The sequence below is a fragment of the Perognathus longimembris genome, chromosome 1, assembly GCF_023159225.1.
Source record: "Perognathus longimembris pacificus isolate PPM17 chromosome 1, ASM2315922v1, whole genome shotgun sequence".
In the NCBI taxonomy this organism is placed as follows: domain Eukaryota; kingdom Metazoa; phylum Chordata; class Mammalia; order Rodentia; family Heteromyidae; genus Perognathus; species Perognathus longimembris.
In genome coordinates this window covers 56,465,186-56,480,332 of record NC_063161.1, presented here as the reverse complement: position 1 = coordinate 56,480,332, position 15,147 = coordinate 56,465,186, and the positions used below count along the sequence as shown (strand labels likewise).

General features: G+C 45.6%; 1 protein-coding gene across 1 annotated transcript; it reads right to left on the bottom strand.

Moving 5' to 3' along the window:
- Positions 1-8,670: 8,670 nt before the first annotated feature.
- Positions 8,671-10,390, bottom strand: Amigo2 (adhesion molecule with Ig like domain 2). Its single transcript, XM_048350848.1, has one exon. It carries the CDS (start codon positions 10,338-10,340, stop codon positions 8,778-8,780), a length of 1,563 nt encoding a protein of 520 aa, XP_048206805.1. The 5' UTR covers positions 10,341-10,390; the 3' UTR covers positions 8,671-8,777.
- Positions 10,391-15,147: the final 4,757 nt, after the last annotated feature.

Genomic DNA, 15,147 nt, shown 5'->3' with positions numbered 1-15,147 from the left:
GTGATAACTGAATTAAAAAGGATTATTTCATCATTACTTGGTTAATAGCCACATTGTCTCACAAAAGAAGCTAATATTTCTAACTCTTTCTATAGCCTAGCAAAAATATACTGCATTATTGAAGTCAATGTAGCATATTTCCTCCTTGAAGAGCCATGAAATAGGAATGTAAGTCACATTGTCAGTGCAGGGGGATAGAGGGATGAGAGATGGGAGAGTTTTACATTGGAGCCCATTCAAAGGGCCCAGTGATGAAAATACACATGGACATGACTATATACCACAGCAGTGGCCACCTGCGCTCAGGCCTGCTCACATGGGAGCCTGGAGCCTGGAACACGATGACTTTCCCTCCATGTGCTTGTCCAGCTGTACACAACAGAGCTGCTGTCAATCAACAGCCCTCCTCTGAGCCTCTACCCTAGTTTTATCCAGAGATGTTTGTTTGGTTGTTGCTGGTATGTGTGCCAGTATTGGGGCTTGAACTTAGGACCTGGATGCTACCCCTTAGCAGTTCCCCCTACCCCCAGCTCAAGCCTGGCACTTTACCACTCGAGCTTAAGTTCTACTTTTGGCTTTTCTGGTGCTTAACTGGAGAAAAGAGTCTTGCAGTCTTTCCTGCTTAGGGTGGCTCTGAACCGTGATCCTAAGATCTTGACCCCCTGAGTAGCTCAGATGACAAGTATGAGCCACTGGCACCTGATGCAAGGCTATATATTTTTTTTTTATCTCCCTAGCTGAGCATGTCTATATCAGGGCATTTTATTTGTGATAAAACTATATTTCTGTCTCTCTTCAATTCTTGGGAACAGATTAATCATGGTGGATCTTTGGGTTAATCCCCAAGGACTGGCACGATATACTAAGTATTCAATACTGCTGTTGAAGGAATAAGTGAAGGAATGACTACTATGTTCTAGGATCTGGATAAAGAAATAGAAGGCATATAATCTCTGGAAGTGGAGGGGCTATGGAGGGGGACTATAAGAAGAAGCCTTATGAGTGTGATTCAAGTGCTAGAACATCTGCTTTGCAAGTACAAGACCCTGAGTTCAAATCCTGGTACTGAAAAACAAAAATGATAAAGCCAGTACTGGGGCACCAGTGACTCATGCCTGTAATCCTAGCTACTCAGGAGGCTGAGATATGAGGAATGCAGTTCAAAGCCAGAAGTAGAGTGGTGACTTAAGTGGTAGAGTGCCAACCTTGAGTAAAAATACTGAGTTCAAGCCCCAAGCCTGACACATAGATAGATAGATGATAGATAAATAGATAGATGGATGCCAATACTGATAGAATGGGCCAAAGCAGTGGGCTGCCAAGTCTGGGAAACACTATGATGACAAAGCACAGTAGAATTCTGAAAACAAAACCAGACTTTTTAAAGAAAGGCCTCCAGCCAGATGAAAGGAGAGAAAAGGGTGAAGGACACCTAAGCAGTGCCCTCTTGTGGAGATAAGCAGTACTACACTTTAACTTGAGCACAGACAAAAACTGGATTCTGGATCCAGACAAAAGTGGGGTTCAAATCCTGTCTCCTGGGCTGGGAATATGGCCTAGTGGCAAGAGCACTTGCCTCCTACACATGAAGCTCTCGGTTTGATTCCCCAGCACCACATATATGGAAAACGGCCAGAAGGGGCGCTGTGGCTCAGGTGGCAGAATGCTAGCCTTGAGCGGGAAGAAGCCAGGGAAGGTGCTCAGGCCCTGAGTCCAAGGCCCAGGACTGGCAAAAAAAAAAAAAAAAAAAAAAAAAAAAAAAAAAAAAAAACCTGTCTCCTTTACCACAGGCTCCTTTGGGACACTTGTTTAACGTGTGTGTGTGTGTGTGTGTGTGTGTGTGTGTGTGTACTGGTTCTGTGGAGTTGAACTCGGGGCCTGGCCACTGTCCTTTAGCTTTTTTGCTCAAGGCTAACACTCTTCCACTTGAGTCACAGCTCCACTTCCAGCTTTTTTAGTGATTTAATTGGAGGAGATACGAGTCTCATGGACTTTCCTACTCAGGATGGCCTCAAACCACAATATCTTAGCCTCCTGAGTAGCTAGTAATTACAGATGTAAAACCACCAGTACCTAGAAGCAAATCAACTTGACTATTGACTTGCTTTAGGTTTGCTTGATTACTCTTTCAAGTGGTCAAACTTATGGTCTATAGATGATAGATATAATTTATGGTCTCTATGATATCTAACAATGTTCAATAAATGTCTTCTGACCACTTCTAGCCATTACCAAACAGTGGGGCCTATTTATCCTATCATTCTGTAAACACACTTAAAACTCTGCTAACATTACTTTATAATTTTAATCAAATAAGCTAGTGGAGCTACTGCCTTGTCTAAACTACTCTGAAATTTTTTTATTTATTTGGAAAAATCTCCCATGAGCTTTTAATTCTCAACCTGTCTTCTGGAAATTTAAAAGTATTCTTCTAATCACCCCTAGATAGAACATTTACACTGTAAATTTAGCTAATTTTTTAACTTGAAAAATATTAAAATTAGCTGTAGTCCTAGCTACTCAGGAGGCTGAGCTCTGAGGACTGAAGTTAGAAGTCAGACCTGGGGCTGGGGATATGGCCTAGTGACAAGAGTGCTTGCCTCCTATACATGAGGCCCTGGGTTCAATTCCCCAGCACCACATATACAGAAAATGGCCAGAGGGGGCGCTGTGGCTCAAGTGGCAGAGTGCTAGCCTTGAGCAAAAAGAAGCCAGGGACAGTGCTCAGGCCCTGAGTCCAAGCCCCAGGACTGGCCAAAAAAAAAAAAAAAAAAAAAAATGTCAGACCTGGCAGGAAAATCTATGAGACTCTTATCTCCAATTAGCTAGCAAAAGTCCAGAAGTAGAGCTGTGGCTCAAGTGGTACAGCCTTGAGCAAAAATGCTCAGGGACAACACTCAGGCCTTAAGTTCAGGAGTGGCACAAAAAAAATAATTAAATTAAAATGAATCCTCACTTCTTAGGAGACTGAGATCTGAGGATCATAGTTTGAAGACAGCCAGGCAAGAGACTCTGTGAGGCTCTTATCTCCAACTAACTACCAGAAGGTTGAAGTAGAGATATGGATCAAGTGGTAGAGTACCAGCATTGGTTAAAAGAAAAAAAAGCTAAGTAAGAGTACAAGGCCCTTATAAGGCCCTTACTATGATCTAATCAAATTCAAGTATTTCAAAGTTCATTGTTGTAAACCTGATCTGTTGTAGCTGTTTTCAAACTAAAAGTAGCTTTAAGATGAAAGAATCAAAGATGCCATCATCTCAAAGTAATTTCAGATCTCATAATTTAGGAAACTACGAATCAGACATCATAAACCATAATTTACTCTGGGCTCATTTAGTGTCAGTAAACCATGCTGTTTAAATAAAGTAGAAAAAATTAGAGGACTAAAACCTTTCTTTTTATGACTAAATCCATTAGCAAGTAAGGATAATGTATTTTGACCTTGTCTCAAAATACGGAATCCTCCACAATCCTACTTCAGCATGTCTTTCACCAAAATAGAACCTGAAATATATGGTCAAACTTCAACCTGAATTGCATGGCAAATTTGGGGGGGCTCTGCCAAAACCTCCAGACATCTAGTCTCTGGTTGGGAGCATACCCCATTTTACCATGCCTTGGCTTTCAGCCTACCTACTGTCAGAGCCCAGGTAAATTGGATGACTCTGGAAGGCGACAAGAATCCAGCCATGGAAATGGACTAAGAAACACCCACAATAATAGAGGATGTTGGGCTGCATTGTATTTTAGATGCTTGTTGGTGGTAGAGTTGGTTCTGGGCTTTGAACTCAGGACTTCAGGCTTCCTAGGTGGACACTCTTCCAACTGAGCCACACATGCCTCCAGCCCTGCATTGTGCTTCAACAGAACTTGTCAGGATGACCCAAATGTCTTTTCAGAATCTGAACTGACAGTGCATCTGATTCTTAGGTCTCTACCCTAAAAAAATTCACCTACATACCTTTCTGAGGAACATTTCAGAAAAAAAAAAGCTTAGGTAGAAAAACAGAAATGATCTTTCTGCACAAATAATTCAAACAATGGCAGATGAAACTAAATATATTGCAATGTACCTCAGCCAGAAGTGAAAGGAGTCAGGGGGGAAGTTGAGCAAAACTATGAAAATCTTGCTAGGCACTGTTGGCTCATGTCTAAATCATAGCTACTCAGGAGGCTGAGATCTGAGAAGCACAGTTCAAAGTCAGCTCAGGCAGGAGAAGTCCATGAAATTCTTATCTCTAATTTACAACAAAAATCTGGAAGTAGAGGTGTAGCTCAAATGCAAAAGCTAAGGGGCAGTGCCCAGGCCCTGAGTTCACAAGCCCCAGTATTGGCATAAAAAGGAAAGGAAGGAGGGAGAGAAGGAGGGAGGGAGGGAGGGAGGGAGGGAGGGAGGGAAGGAGGGAGGGAGGGAGGAAAGTTTAGGCAATCTTTATAAATCTAACTATGTAAGATTAATTTTGACTCGATATTAATTGGAGAATATGTTAACATACAGAAAATACATATGTTAACACACAGAAAATACATGTTAACATGCAGAAAATAGCAGTCCTGCCTTCTTCCTGATAGTGGAAAAGCTCTCTAAAAGCCTGAAGAAATTTCCTACCTGTGATCATTGCTTGATTTCTCGAATGTGTCTTCCTCCTCTCCCTGCTAGGTTATAAAAAATACAGAGTAGCTTAGAACAATCCAGTTACATAAACCCAGGTTGGTGCATGGAAGGAAAATTATATAAAATTTTAAAGTGAGATAAATTTATAAAGCACAAACTAATTGTGGTTCCTATATTTAAAATACATGAGATCAGGCTCCTACTAAAAAATTGATATATGGAAGAACTGAAGGGATCCACACCGTGGCATTCAGTTCTATGGGGGTGGTGCAGTTCCACCATTTTTCCTTCCTGTGTTTGCTCTACAGTTGTGTTTTGAGTATTCTCCTGTTTTGTTTTGATTACAAGGACTTTAGTTACTATCTCAGCCCATCCTGTCTTTTCACCAGTGTTTAGGATCAGCCCTGTTAGACTACTACGTGCCAGTGGCTCATGTCCACTGCTACTCAAGAGGTTGAAATCTGAGGATGGCAGTTCAAAGCTAGCCCAGGTCTATGAGAAAGTCTATGAGACTCTTATCTCCAATTAACCAGCAAATAAAACAGAGGAGGAGCTGTGGCTCAAAGAGTTGAGTACTAGCCTTGAGTGAAAAGCTCAGGAGATAACATACAGGCCCTGAGTTCAAGACCCAGGACTGGCACCAAAACTCCCCTCTAGTACACCTTTAAATCAACCAGTGCCTGGATTCTCCTAGCAAAGGCCATAATCATTTTCTCAGATCAAGGACTGGGAGGGCTTTTAAGATCCTATCCAGAGATGACACAAATCAGGGTTGCTCTCCTTTTCTTTTCTTTGTTGTTTTTTTTTTTTTTTTTTCCAGTCCTAGGGCTTGAACTCAGGGTCTGAGCAGTCCCTGAGCTTCTTTTTCTCAAAAGCTAGGACTCTACCTTGAGCCACAGTGCCACTTCTGGATTTTTTGTTTGTTTGTTTATGTGGTACTGAGGAATCAAACCCAGGGCTTCATGCATGGTAGGCAAGCGCTCTACCACTAAGTCACATTCCCAGCCCTCATTCCCAGCCCTGAGGGATGCTCTTAATGAAAGCTGTGCTAAGACGTGGTCCCAGCTCCATTACACTTCGAAAATCACAGTGAAGGCAGGCATTCTTATTGCCTAGGAGCTTCCATGGCTCAAGCTTTTCCTTGAGTCCAAAAGCTCCTGGGAAAATCACAGCCTCTGAGCCTGCGTCTCTCTATGTGTGAAGACAGGTACTTCCAGAGGAGATAGGAACTGCTGAGCTCGACCTCATCATGTTAATGACAGTAGCTAGGATACCATGCTTGTGACACCTTTCTTTGGCTCTCAGAATGATCCTGTCTAAGAGATGAGGGTCCAAGGCACAGGTAGTCACGTTTACTTATTCGTTTGCTTATATACTTTTCTGGGGTTTGAACTCAGGGCCTCATTCATGCTTTTCCTTGGCTTTTTCCCCACTTACAGCTAATGCTCTACTAGTTGAGTCACAGCTCCACTTCTGGCATTTTGCTGGTTTCTTGGAAATAAGAGTCTCATGAACTTTTCTTCCCCAGCTGGCTTTGAACCGGGATCTTCAGACCTCAGCCTTCTGAGTAGCTAGGATTGCAGATCTAAGCCCCCAGCACAGATGAGTCACTCTTTTAACACCATACAAAGAGGAAAGAATCTGGGGCTAGGGGATCAGCAATTCTGCAGCCATTTCCTCAGAGACTCCTCCTAGCCATTTGCTCTATAACCCCTTGCTGATCAGAATCTACCACAAAGCCCAGGGAACTCTCACCACAGATCCACTATTTTTATTACTAACAGCATTCAAGCCAGCATCACCAAAGTCAGTGATTCATCATATCACTGACAATGTGTGTCACTCCTACCATTCTCATCTTTTAAACATTCTGTCTTCCCCCCATGCAGCGTGTCCCCAGCTCTCCCTTGCCATTGTTTGATTACCCTTGTCTGATTATTCTTATCCGATTACTCTTGTCTGGCTCCTTCTCCATGGCCACCTGGGCTCCTGCTAATTCTCTATGGGCCTCTTCTCCAAGGAGAATACTAAACTGGGCTTTCCTTCTCTCCCTGTCACTAACTGTTCATCTTCAGACTATCCACAAGTCTCTCTGAGCAGCATTCATTGATTCATTGATGGGAAAACAATGGGGCTTAAAGCACAGAAATGTCTCTGAGCTCTACAATGCCTGGCTCTTCTGTCTACCCTTATCCCAACCCAGGGTTCCCTCAGCAAACAGCACCAATGAAGAAGTCGTGATGGCTCTCAGGAGACAAGGAAGTCATCCACTGAAGCATAGGAAGGAACTTTAAACATCACTGTGTCTGAAACCAAGAACATCCAGCTGCTATGCAACAGCAGAAAGCTCTGTCAACTGGACTGGATTACCTCCCGCTAGAGACTGGAAAGTCTTCAATGGTTGAAGTACCTCATGGTATCAGAGTATAAAGTGTGATAAAATAGAAATTGTTCTAGACTAGAACAAAGCCTTCCCCTCCCTCTGAAACTCTACTGTAGCAACAAGAACTGTGGAGAGAACATGGAGCTGTGGCTCAAGTGGTAAAACACCAGCCATGAGCAAAAACATCCAAGCCAGAATACGAGGCCCTAAGTTCAAACACAAGTACTCACACCACAAGGAAAGCAATAAAAAAGAATTTTGGAGATATAACTTGCTATAGTAGATGCTTAACAAAAAATAGAACAATCTAATCACATGAAACATCTTAGATTTATGGATTTTTAAGTAGTCAAAACAGAACATCAAATCACAGATAACTACAAATATTTGCATTGATTTAAATGTCTAAAGCCGCAATACACTTGGGTCTATTTCACAGTTCATATAACTTCAGATTTACAAATGAACAAGTATCAGTCAGATAGAGCAAAGGTTTAGGAAGTTACTAAACATTCTGATGGTGACACATATCTTGTCCAAAAATAATGATGATTTTATGTGTTTCATGAGATCTTTTGTACAAGGGTACATTACAGAGTGAAAAATAAGACAAACATAGGTTCCTTTCTTGCATTATTTAATACCATGGAAAATGCAAATTTTATCCAGTAAATTTCATCAGTGTAGTTTGTTTAAACTCAACTGAGGAATTCCCAGATCTAACTTTAGGCTCTATAAATCATCACTGCTTGACTCTTTCTCCCTAAATCTTATAAAAATAAAATCGAGCACTACTAATACTTTTTCTTTTAAAAATAACTCCCAACTTTTGTCCTTGTAAGTTAGCAAAATCTCTACTTTAAACAACACAAATACCACATGGATTTTTTTTCTTTTAAGAATTCTGAATAGAAGGATAATATCAGTTATATCTCCTTCCAGGCCAGCTTTGAAACCATCAATGATGATAAATACTAAACTGAAACATTCAATAATAATAATCCTGGCTGGGTACCAGTGCTACTCAGCTGTAGTTCTACCTACTCAGGAGACTGAGATCTGAGAATGGCAATTCAAAGCAGGCAGGAAAGTCTATGCCACTCTTATCTTCAATTAGTCAGCAAAAAGCCAAAAATGGAGGTGTGGCTCAAGTAGTAGAGCACTAGCCTTGAGCAAAAAAAAAAACTAAGGGAAATTACAAAGCCCTGAGTTCAAAACCCAGGACAAGCACTAAAAAAATAAATAAATAAATAGAAAAATAACCTTACCTTTCTCCCACACCCTAAGGAACCAAAGTTATGTATCTCATTTCATATCAACCGTCTGAAGACATCATTTGGTTTTTCTCTCACAAAAATGGCAACAACAGCTAAGTGGTGGTAGTTCAAACCTGTGATCCTAGCTACTGAAGAGGCTGATACCTGAGGGTCACAGTTCAAAGCCAGCCCAGGCAGGAAAAACTATGAGACACTTAGCTCCAATTGTCTACCAAAAGAAGAAAAGTGGGAAGTGGAACTGTGGCTCACGTGGTAGAGGGCTAGCCTTGAGTGGAAAAACTCAGGGACAGCAACCAAGACCCTGAGTTCAAACCCCAGGACTGGCACACACACACACACACACACACACAAACACACCACACACACCACACACATACACACCACACACACACATACACACACACACTATCCTGCTATTTATTGTTTATTTCTGTCCTGCAGGACAAGTTATGGACAATATGGATAGATGAGACTACGATGGCCCACAAGTACAGGCACACAATTAATTGGCTGCCACAAAGGGTGTGTCTGAGAAAACAGAATTGACAGAATCAGAGTCAGATTTCACTCTAGCCGACTTTAAGATGCCCTCGGCTGCGATCGAGGTCTCACTGGGGAAGAGCCTGACTTTCCCATTCTGCCCGGCCGCAGTTTCTTTCAGCGGCTCCAGAAACACGACTCTTTTACCTGCCTTGCGATCCTCTGCCGAGTTATCACTAGCCGGACCAGGACTGAGAATAGAGGAATGAACATTGCTTTGGTTTAGCATAGCTTTCTGTCTTTTGGTTTTACAATTGCACGGACACGGTGTGAGATAGAGGTACAACAGGACCAAAACGATGCTGGCCACACAGGCGGCGAGAGTGGTGAATGCAGTGTTAAACGCCTCATGAGCGTGGGATCTGTTGACAGTGAAATTGCTCACATGGATGGTGATATCCACGGTTTCATTTAACAGGCGCTGCCTGTTCATTGCGATGCAGGAATAAACCCCGGCATCCTCCAAACGGGGGCTTTCGATCACCAGACTTCCATTGTACAACACGTGAAAGTTTTCCACATCTTTATGGGGCTCCAGTAATCTGTTATCCGGACTGACCCAGATGAAATCCGTATTCCCATTACCAATCTTGCTGTCACAGTTGACAATCAGCCTTTCTCCAACATGAGCCTCGTGAATAAAGCCAAGGACGTGGAAGGAGCTATTGACAATGCTGTCAGAGCAATTCATAACACTATCTTGGATCAGAAGCAGCGGGTGGGAGTGTCTGGAGTCAGACCCCAGGTGACAGGTGTAATCGTTCTTAAAATCCGTCACGGAGCTAAAGTGCCGGTGATACCAAAAGATCAGCAAAGAGTGCAGGGAACAGTCACAGACAAATGGGTTTCCATGAAGGTAGAGTCCCCTCAGCTGTTTTCCTGGCACTCCACTTAATTGGTGTATGGGTAGGGATGGGATCTGGTTATAAGAGACATCTAGAAACATCAGGTCTGACAGCTTGTACTTTCCAACATACAAATCCATGGGAAACTGGGTGAGAAAGTTTCCACTTAGGTAGAGTTTTTGTAGTTGGGAGAGGCCTCCAAAGGCTGAAGGATCAAGACAGGAGATGTGATTGTTGTAAAGCAGGAGCACTTCTAGAACCTTCAACTCATGGAACACTGCACTTTTCACGGATTCCAACTTATTGGATGATAAATCGAGACACTTCAAATTTGGAGTGGTGGCAAAACTGCCCGTGGATACATTAGTGATGTTGTTATGGCGTATGATTAGTGTGTTCAGTTGGGTAAATGACACTGGTAGCCACTCAGAATCCAGGAGCCCAATTCTGTTATAACTCAGATCCAGTCTCTTAATCAGTCTGAAAAGGTTTCCTGGCACCTTGGAGAGGTTTTTGTTGGTGCAGCTGACAATATCCGTGGCACAGATGCAAGCTGTGGGGCAGACCCCGGAAGTACCTCGGCTCACTGCCAGCGTGATCACCAACAAACATAGCAGCTCTCTGCACCCAGGTCTGATGGCTCCAAGAAGGGTGGGTGGTGTGTGTGGCCTCACAGACATTCTGGTCACCTCGGGTCTCTGCCAGGCGTCTTCTCACCAGCTTAGCCTCCCACCAATCTGGCAAACAATATTCTTTAAGGGTGGAAAAGACATAAATATTCAGTGAGTTAACCCTTAGGAATCATACCATACCCCCCACCCACCCACACTCCCAGGAACTTTTGAAACAGCTTTCCTTACAAGTTGAGAGGCTCCAGATCGTTGTGTTACTGCTAAAAAGAATTTGTCCTCCTAGATCACTCCTGCTTATGGACATTCAGGGTGCACTCTCTCTCTTATTAAAAAAACAAATTCTAAAGAAGTGTGCGTCCTTCCTGGCACCACCAGTGGCTCCTGTCAGTAATCCTAGCTCCTCAGCAAACTGAGATCTGAAGATTGCAGTTCGAAGCCAGCCACCAGCAGCAAAGAAGTCCAACAGACTCTTATCTCTAAGTAACCACCAAAACGCTGGGCATGGAGCTGTGACTCAAGAGGTAGAGAGCCAACCTTGGGTGAACAAGCTAAGGGACAGCATCCAGGTCCTAAGTTCAAGACCCAGTATTGGCACAAAGAAAAACAAAAGAACAACACAAACAAACAAAAAAGCATGCATCCTGTGCGCGCTCCCTCCAAGGAGCACAGAAACAGGCGACCGCGTCCTGTAAACAACTAAACGGAAATGCCGAAGAAGTCACCGTCTTAGGAACAACTCACGGAGCGGGAAGCTCCCGGGCTCCGCGGCCGAGCGGCGTCGCGTCCCCAGGTCCGTTTGTCGGTCCGGGTCCTTCCCTCCGGCTCCAGCCGCGATCCGGTCCCCCGGTTCCCGGCGGGCGGCGGCCTCCCGCTGCCTCTCAACTTTGGGGAGTTTCAAGCAGCGGCGGCGGCGACCGCAGCGAGCCCCGCAGCCCCCCGCTCCTCGGGCTCCCCTCGGCTCGTCCCGGCTCTCCGCATGGCACGGCTGCAGGTACCGCAGGGGCGCGCGGGGCGCCCGGCTCCAGCCCGAGGGGCGGGTGCGGGCTGTTGGTCCGAGTGGGCCCCGCCTCTCTGCGATCGGGAGGCTCCGGGGTGGGGTGGGGTGGGGGGACCCCGGGTTTCCGCGCCCGCCTTCCGCCTGGGATCCCCGTTCGCCCCAGGGTCGGGTGCGGGCCGGCGAGGCGGTCCTGCCCCTGCGCGTCCCCGGTCCCGTGGGCACCGCCGCGGGGAGCGGGAGGCGGGCAGGGGGCGCGCGGCCCGGGAGGGGAGCGGTGGAGCGGCCAATCGGAGCGGCGGCCGGCGCCCCCCGCACTCCCACCCTCCGCCTTCCTCCGGCTGCGGCTGCGGGGGTCCGCGCGCGCTCCGGGGGGCCCCCGGCTTTGCGCACGGGGCCAGGACGCATCCACCCACTCTCCTGCCAGTCACGTCCGTTTGCCCAGCCCCGAACAGGTTGGGGGTGGGGTGGGGTGGAGACTGAAGGCTCAGGGGGTGACGCCCAGCCTGGCAGGGAGGGAGCAAGGGAGCGCACCCCTGGGGGATCGATCACTACGCGTCTCCACCCAACCAACCTACAGGACACCCCACCCGCAGCCTCCTGGATCTTTGCTTTGGGGGCGAGGGGGCAGTGGGCCAGGGGCTTTCAAGATGCTGAGTACCACCGCCCTGCAAGGTTTACAAAACAAGCCCGAGCGGCAGCCTGTCGTCTCCGCCTACATTTGGGGAGGGGGGAATGGGGAAGAGGGGGAAGGGAAGTTGGGCACGGCTCCTCCAGGCTTGACCAGGATCTCAGCTGGAGGGAAGAACAGACAAAGCCTAGTGGGAACACCCATCTTGTCCCTGGAAAAGTTCTATCCCTTTCCTAACTAAAAAGGTGGCAACAGGATGGTGCCCCAGTTCAAGATGCAAAAGGTCCCGGTGCTGGTGACACAGTGATGCATGCACACCTGTAATCCTAGCTATTCAGAATGCTGAAATCTGAGGATCAAGGTTCAAAGCCAGCCCAGGGAAAAGAGGCAATGAGACTCTTATCTCCAGTTAACCAGCAAAAAGCTGGAAGAAGATTTGTGGCTCAAGTAGTAGAGCATTAGCCTTGATCAGAAATAGCTAAGGGATAGTACCCAGGCCCTGAGTTCAAGCCCCAGTATGGGCACCAACAAAGAAGAAAACGGAGGAGCAGAAGGAGGACATGGAGGAGGAAGAGGAGTGTAGGGAAGACTTGTTAGCAGATAGCTGGAATGCAAAGGTAAAGTTATTCACCTTTGGGGGGTGGGGAGGACTTTCTGGAGTCACGCCCCCCCCCCCATTAAGACTAATCCGAGAATGGGGATGCCCTTCACAGGCCAGGGGGCTGCCATCCTTCAGTTTACTTGGGTCCAGCAGTCATGGGAAGGTACAAGCAGGGCGAGTCCTTGCCAAAATGAGGGGCAGAGAGCACTAGGCTGATGAGGTTTTTCCATTAAAAATCCATTTTTGTTTAATTCCAAGATTTAGCGATGGGGTCTGATTGAGCCAAATGACCCATTTGGCCATTATATCCGGATTAAAGAAATAAATTACTGGCCTAACAAAAGATGTGAACCAGAGCAGAACTGATAGGGAGACCAATGAAAGCCAGACTAAACTGAGAAAAAACAGCTGGGACTGGTCCCATCATTTGTAATATTACTTAATAAATAAAAGAATGGCAACCAGCCCCCTCCCCCAACACACACATTCAGGCAACTCTGAATTTATTCAAAGTGGATTCTAATACAGATCTACTAGACCAGGGCCAAATTTAAATGCAACTGTGTACACTGATGATCTTCTTGTTATGGAATCAATCTTGAATTAAAAATGGTATATCAGGATGATTCAGATGAGGGCAAAGGACCCAGATAACTTTCACAGTCATGCAAAGCTAAACTTGAAGCAGGGCACTAGTGGCTCACATTTGTAATCCTAGCTACTCAGGAGCCTGAGATCTAAAGATACAGGCTCTATTTAAAGCCAGTCCAGATAAACAGACCGGAAAGACTCTTATCTCCAGTTAACCAGCAAAAATCTGAAGCTGGATGTGTGGATCAAGTGGTAGACAGGTGGATCAAGTAGTGGATCAAGACAGGTGGATCAAGGCTGGCCTTGAAAAGTCAAGCAAGAGAAAGGCCCTGAGTTGAATCCCCACTATTGAGCACACACACACACACACACACACACACACACACACACACACACACACACACACACACTTTGTTCATAAACAGCCTAAAATGATTCATGAAAACATTCCCTCCCTGGAGACTGGTAAAGGTTAAGATTTTCTCATATTAGGCCACATATCCTGAACTGCAAAAACCTTGGTTTCTAGACCTTCATTCGTATGGAGGTAACAGAGAAAAAGAATCAAAGTTACTAAGAGGAGTAGTTTTTAAATGAGTCATAAATTACCAGGTTTTTGCAGCATTTTACTAAGTAACTAGCATCCTCCTTGGAAGGAAGCCATGGAGGAAAGTGCTGAGTTCTGTGTGTGTGTGTGTGTGTGTGTGTGTGTGTGTGTGTGTGTGTGTGTGTGTGTTTAATCTCAAAATACTCTTTTTAAAAAAAAAGAGAGAGATGACTTTAAAAAATAGAAAGATATGTCAGGTGCCTATGGCTCACACCTGTAATCCTAGCTACTTAGGAGGCTGAGACCTGAGGATTGTGGTTCAAAGCCAACCCGGCAGGAAAGTCCATGAGACTCTCATCTCCAATTAACCACCAGAAAACTGGAAGTGGTGCTGTGGCTGAAGTGAGAGAGCGCTAGCCTTGTGCTGAAGAGCTCAGGGACAGGGCCCAGGCCCAGAGTTCAAGCCCCATACAGACAAAAACAAAGAAAGAGGGCTAGACTATGACTCTAGTACTAGAGTATTGTCTAGTACTAGAGTCATAGTCTAGCAAGGGAAAGGTCCCGAATCCTTCCCTAATCCTGCAAAAATGAACAAACAAAACACCAGAAAGTTATAGCAGAAGACATATCACAGAAATGGACCCCAAAAAGATTATACAAGGGGCTGGGAATATGGCCTAGTGGTAGGGTGCTTGCCTCCCATACATGATCCTCAGATCTCAGCCTCCTGTAGTAGCTAGTATTATAGCCAGGAGTCTCAAGCACCCGGTCTTGAAAGAAAACATTTTTATCTCTCTGGCATCATTTTAACATTCTTCCTCTTCTGGCAGATCCCTTCTGTAATTAGTGCTGCTTCTATGGCTGTAATAAAATACCTGAGGCCTGTTACCTTATAGAAGAGGCTTATTAAGTTTGAAATTTGGGGGACTGAAAGTCTAAGACTGGGTGGTCCCATCAGTTCTATCTCTGGTGAGGACCACTCCCCTTTCTTGGCTGCTCAAAACATGGTGGATGGGGGCTGGGAATATGGCCTAGTGGCAAGAGCACTTGCCTCCTACACATGAAGCTCTCGGTTCGGTTCCCCAGCACCACATATATGGAAAACGGCCAGAAGGGGCGCTGTGGCTCAGGTGGCAGAGTGCTAGCCTTGAGCGGGAAGAAGCCAGGGAAGGTGCTCAGGCCCTGAGTCCAAGGCCCAGGACTGGCCAAAAAAAACAAAAAAACAAAAAAAAACATGGTGGATGGCCTTTGGACACGAGTAAGAAAAGGTGCGGTCATGTGATAGGACTGTGTGCCAGAGAGCATCAGGCTCTGGGCCCATTCTTTCTATAACCAGTTTCTCTTTGCACCTCAGGTTCTTCTAGAACTGCATGAATCCCTTCCCAAGGTGATGCCCATCACAAACTGATTCCCTTACACTAAGCCCCCACTCTGTGGTGGTATGGCCTCAACACCACCACACCTAGAACCCAACTTTCAGCACCTCAAAAC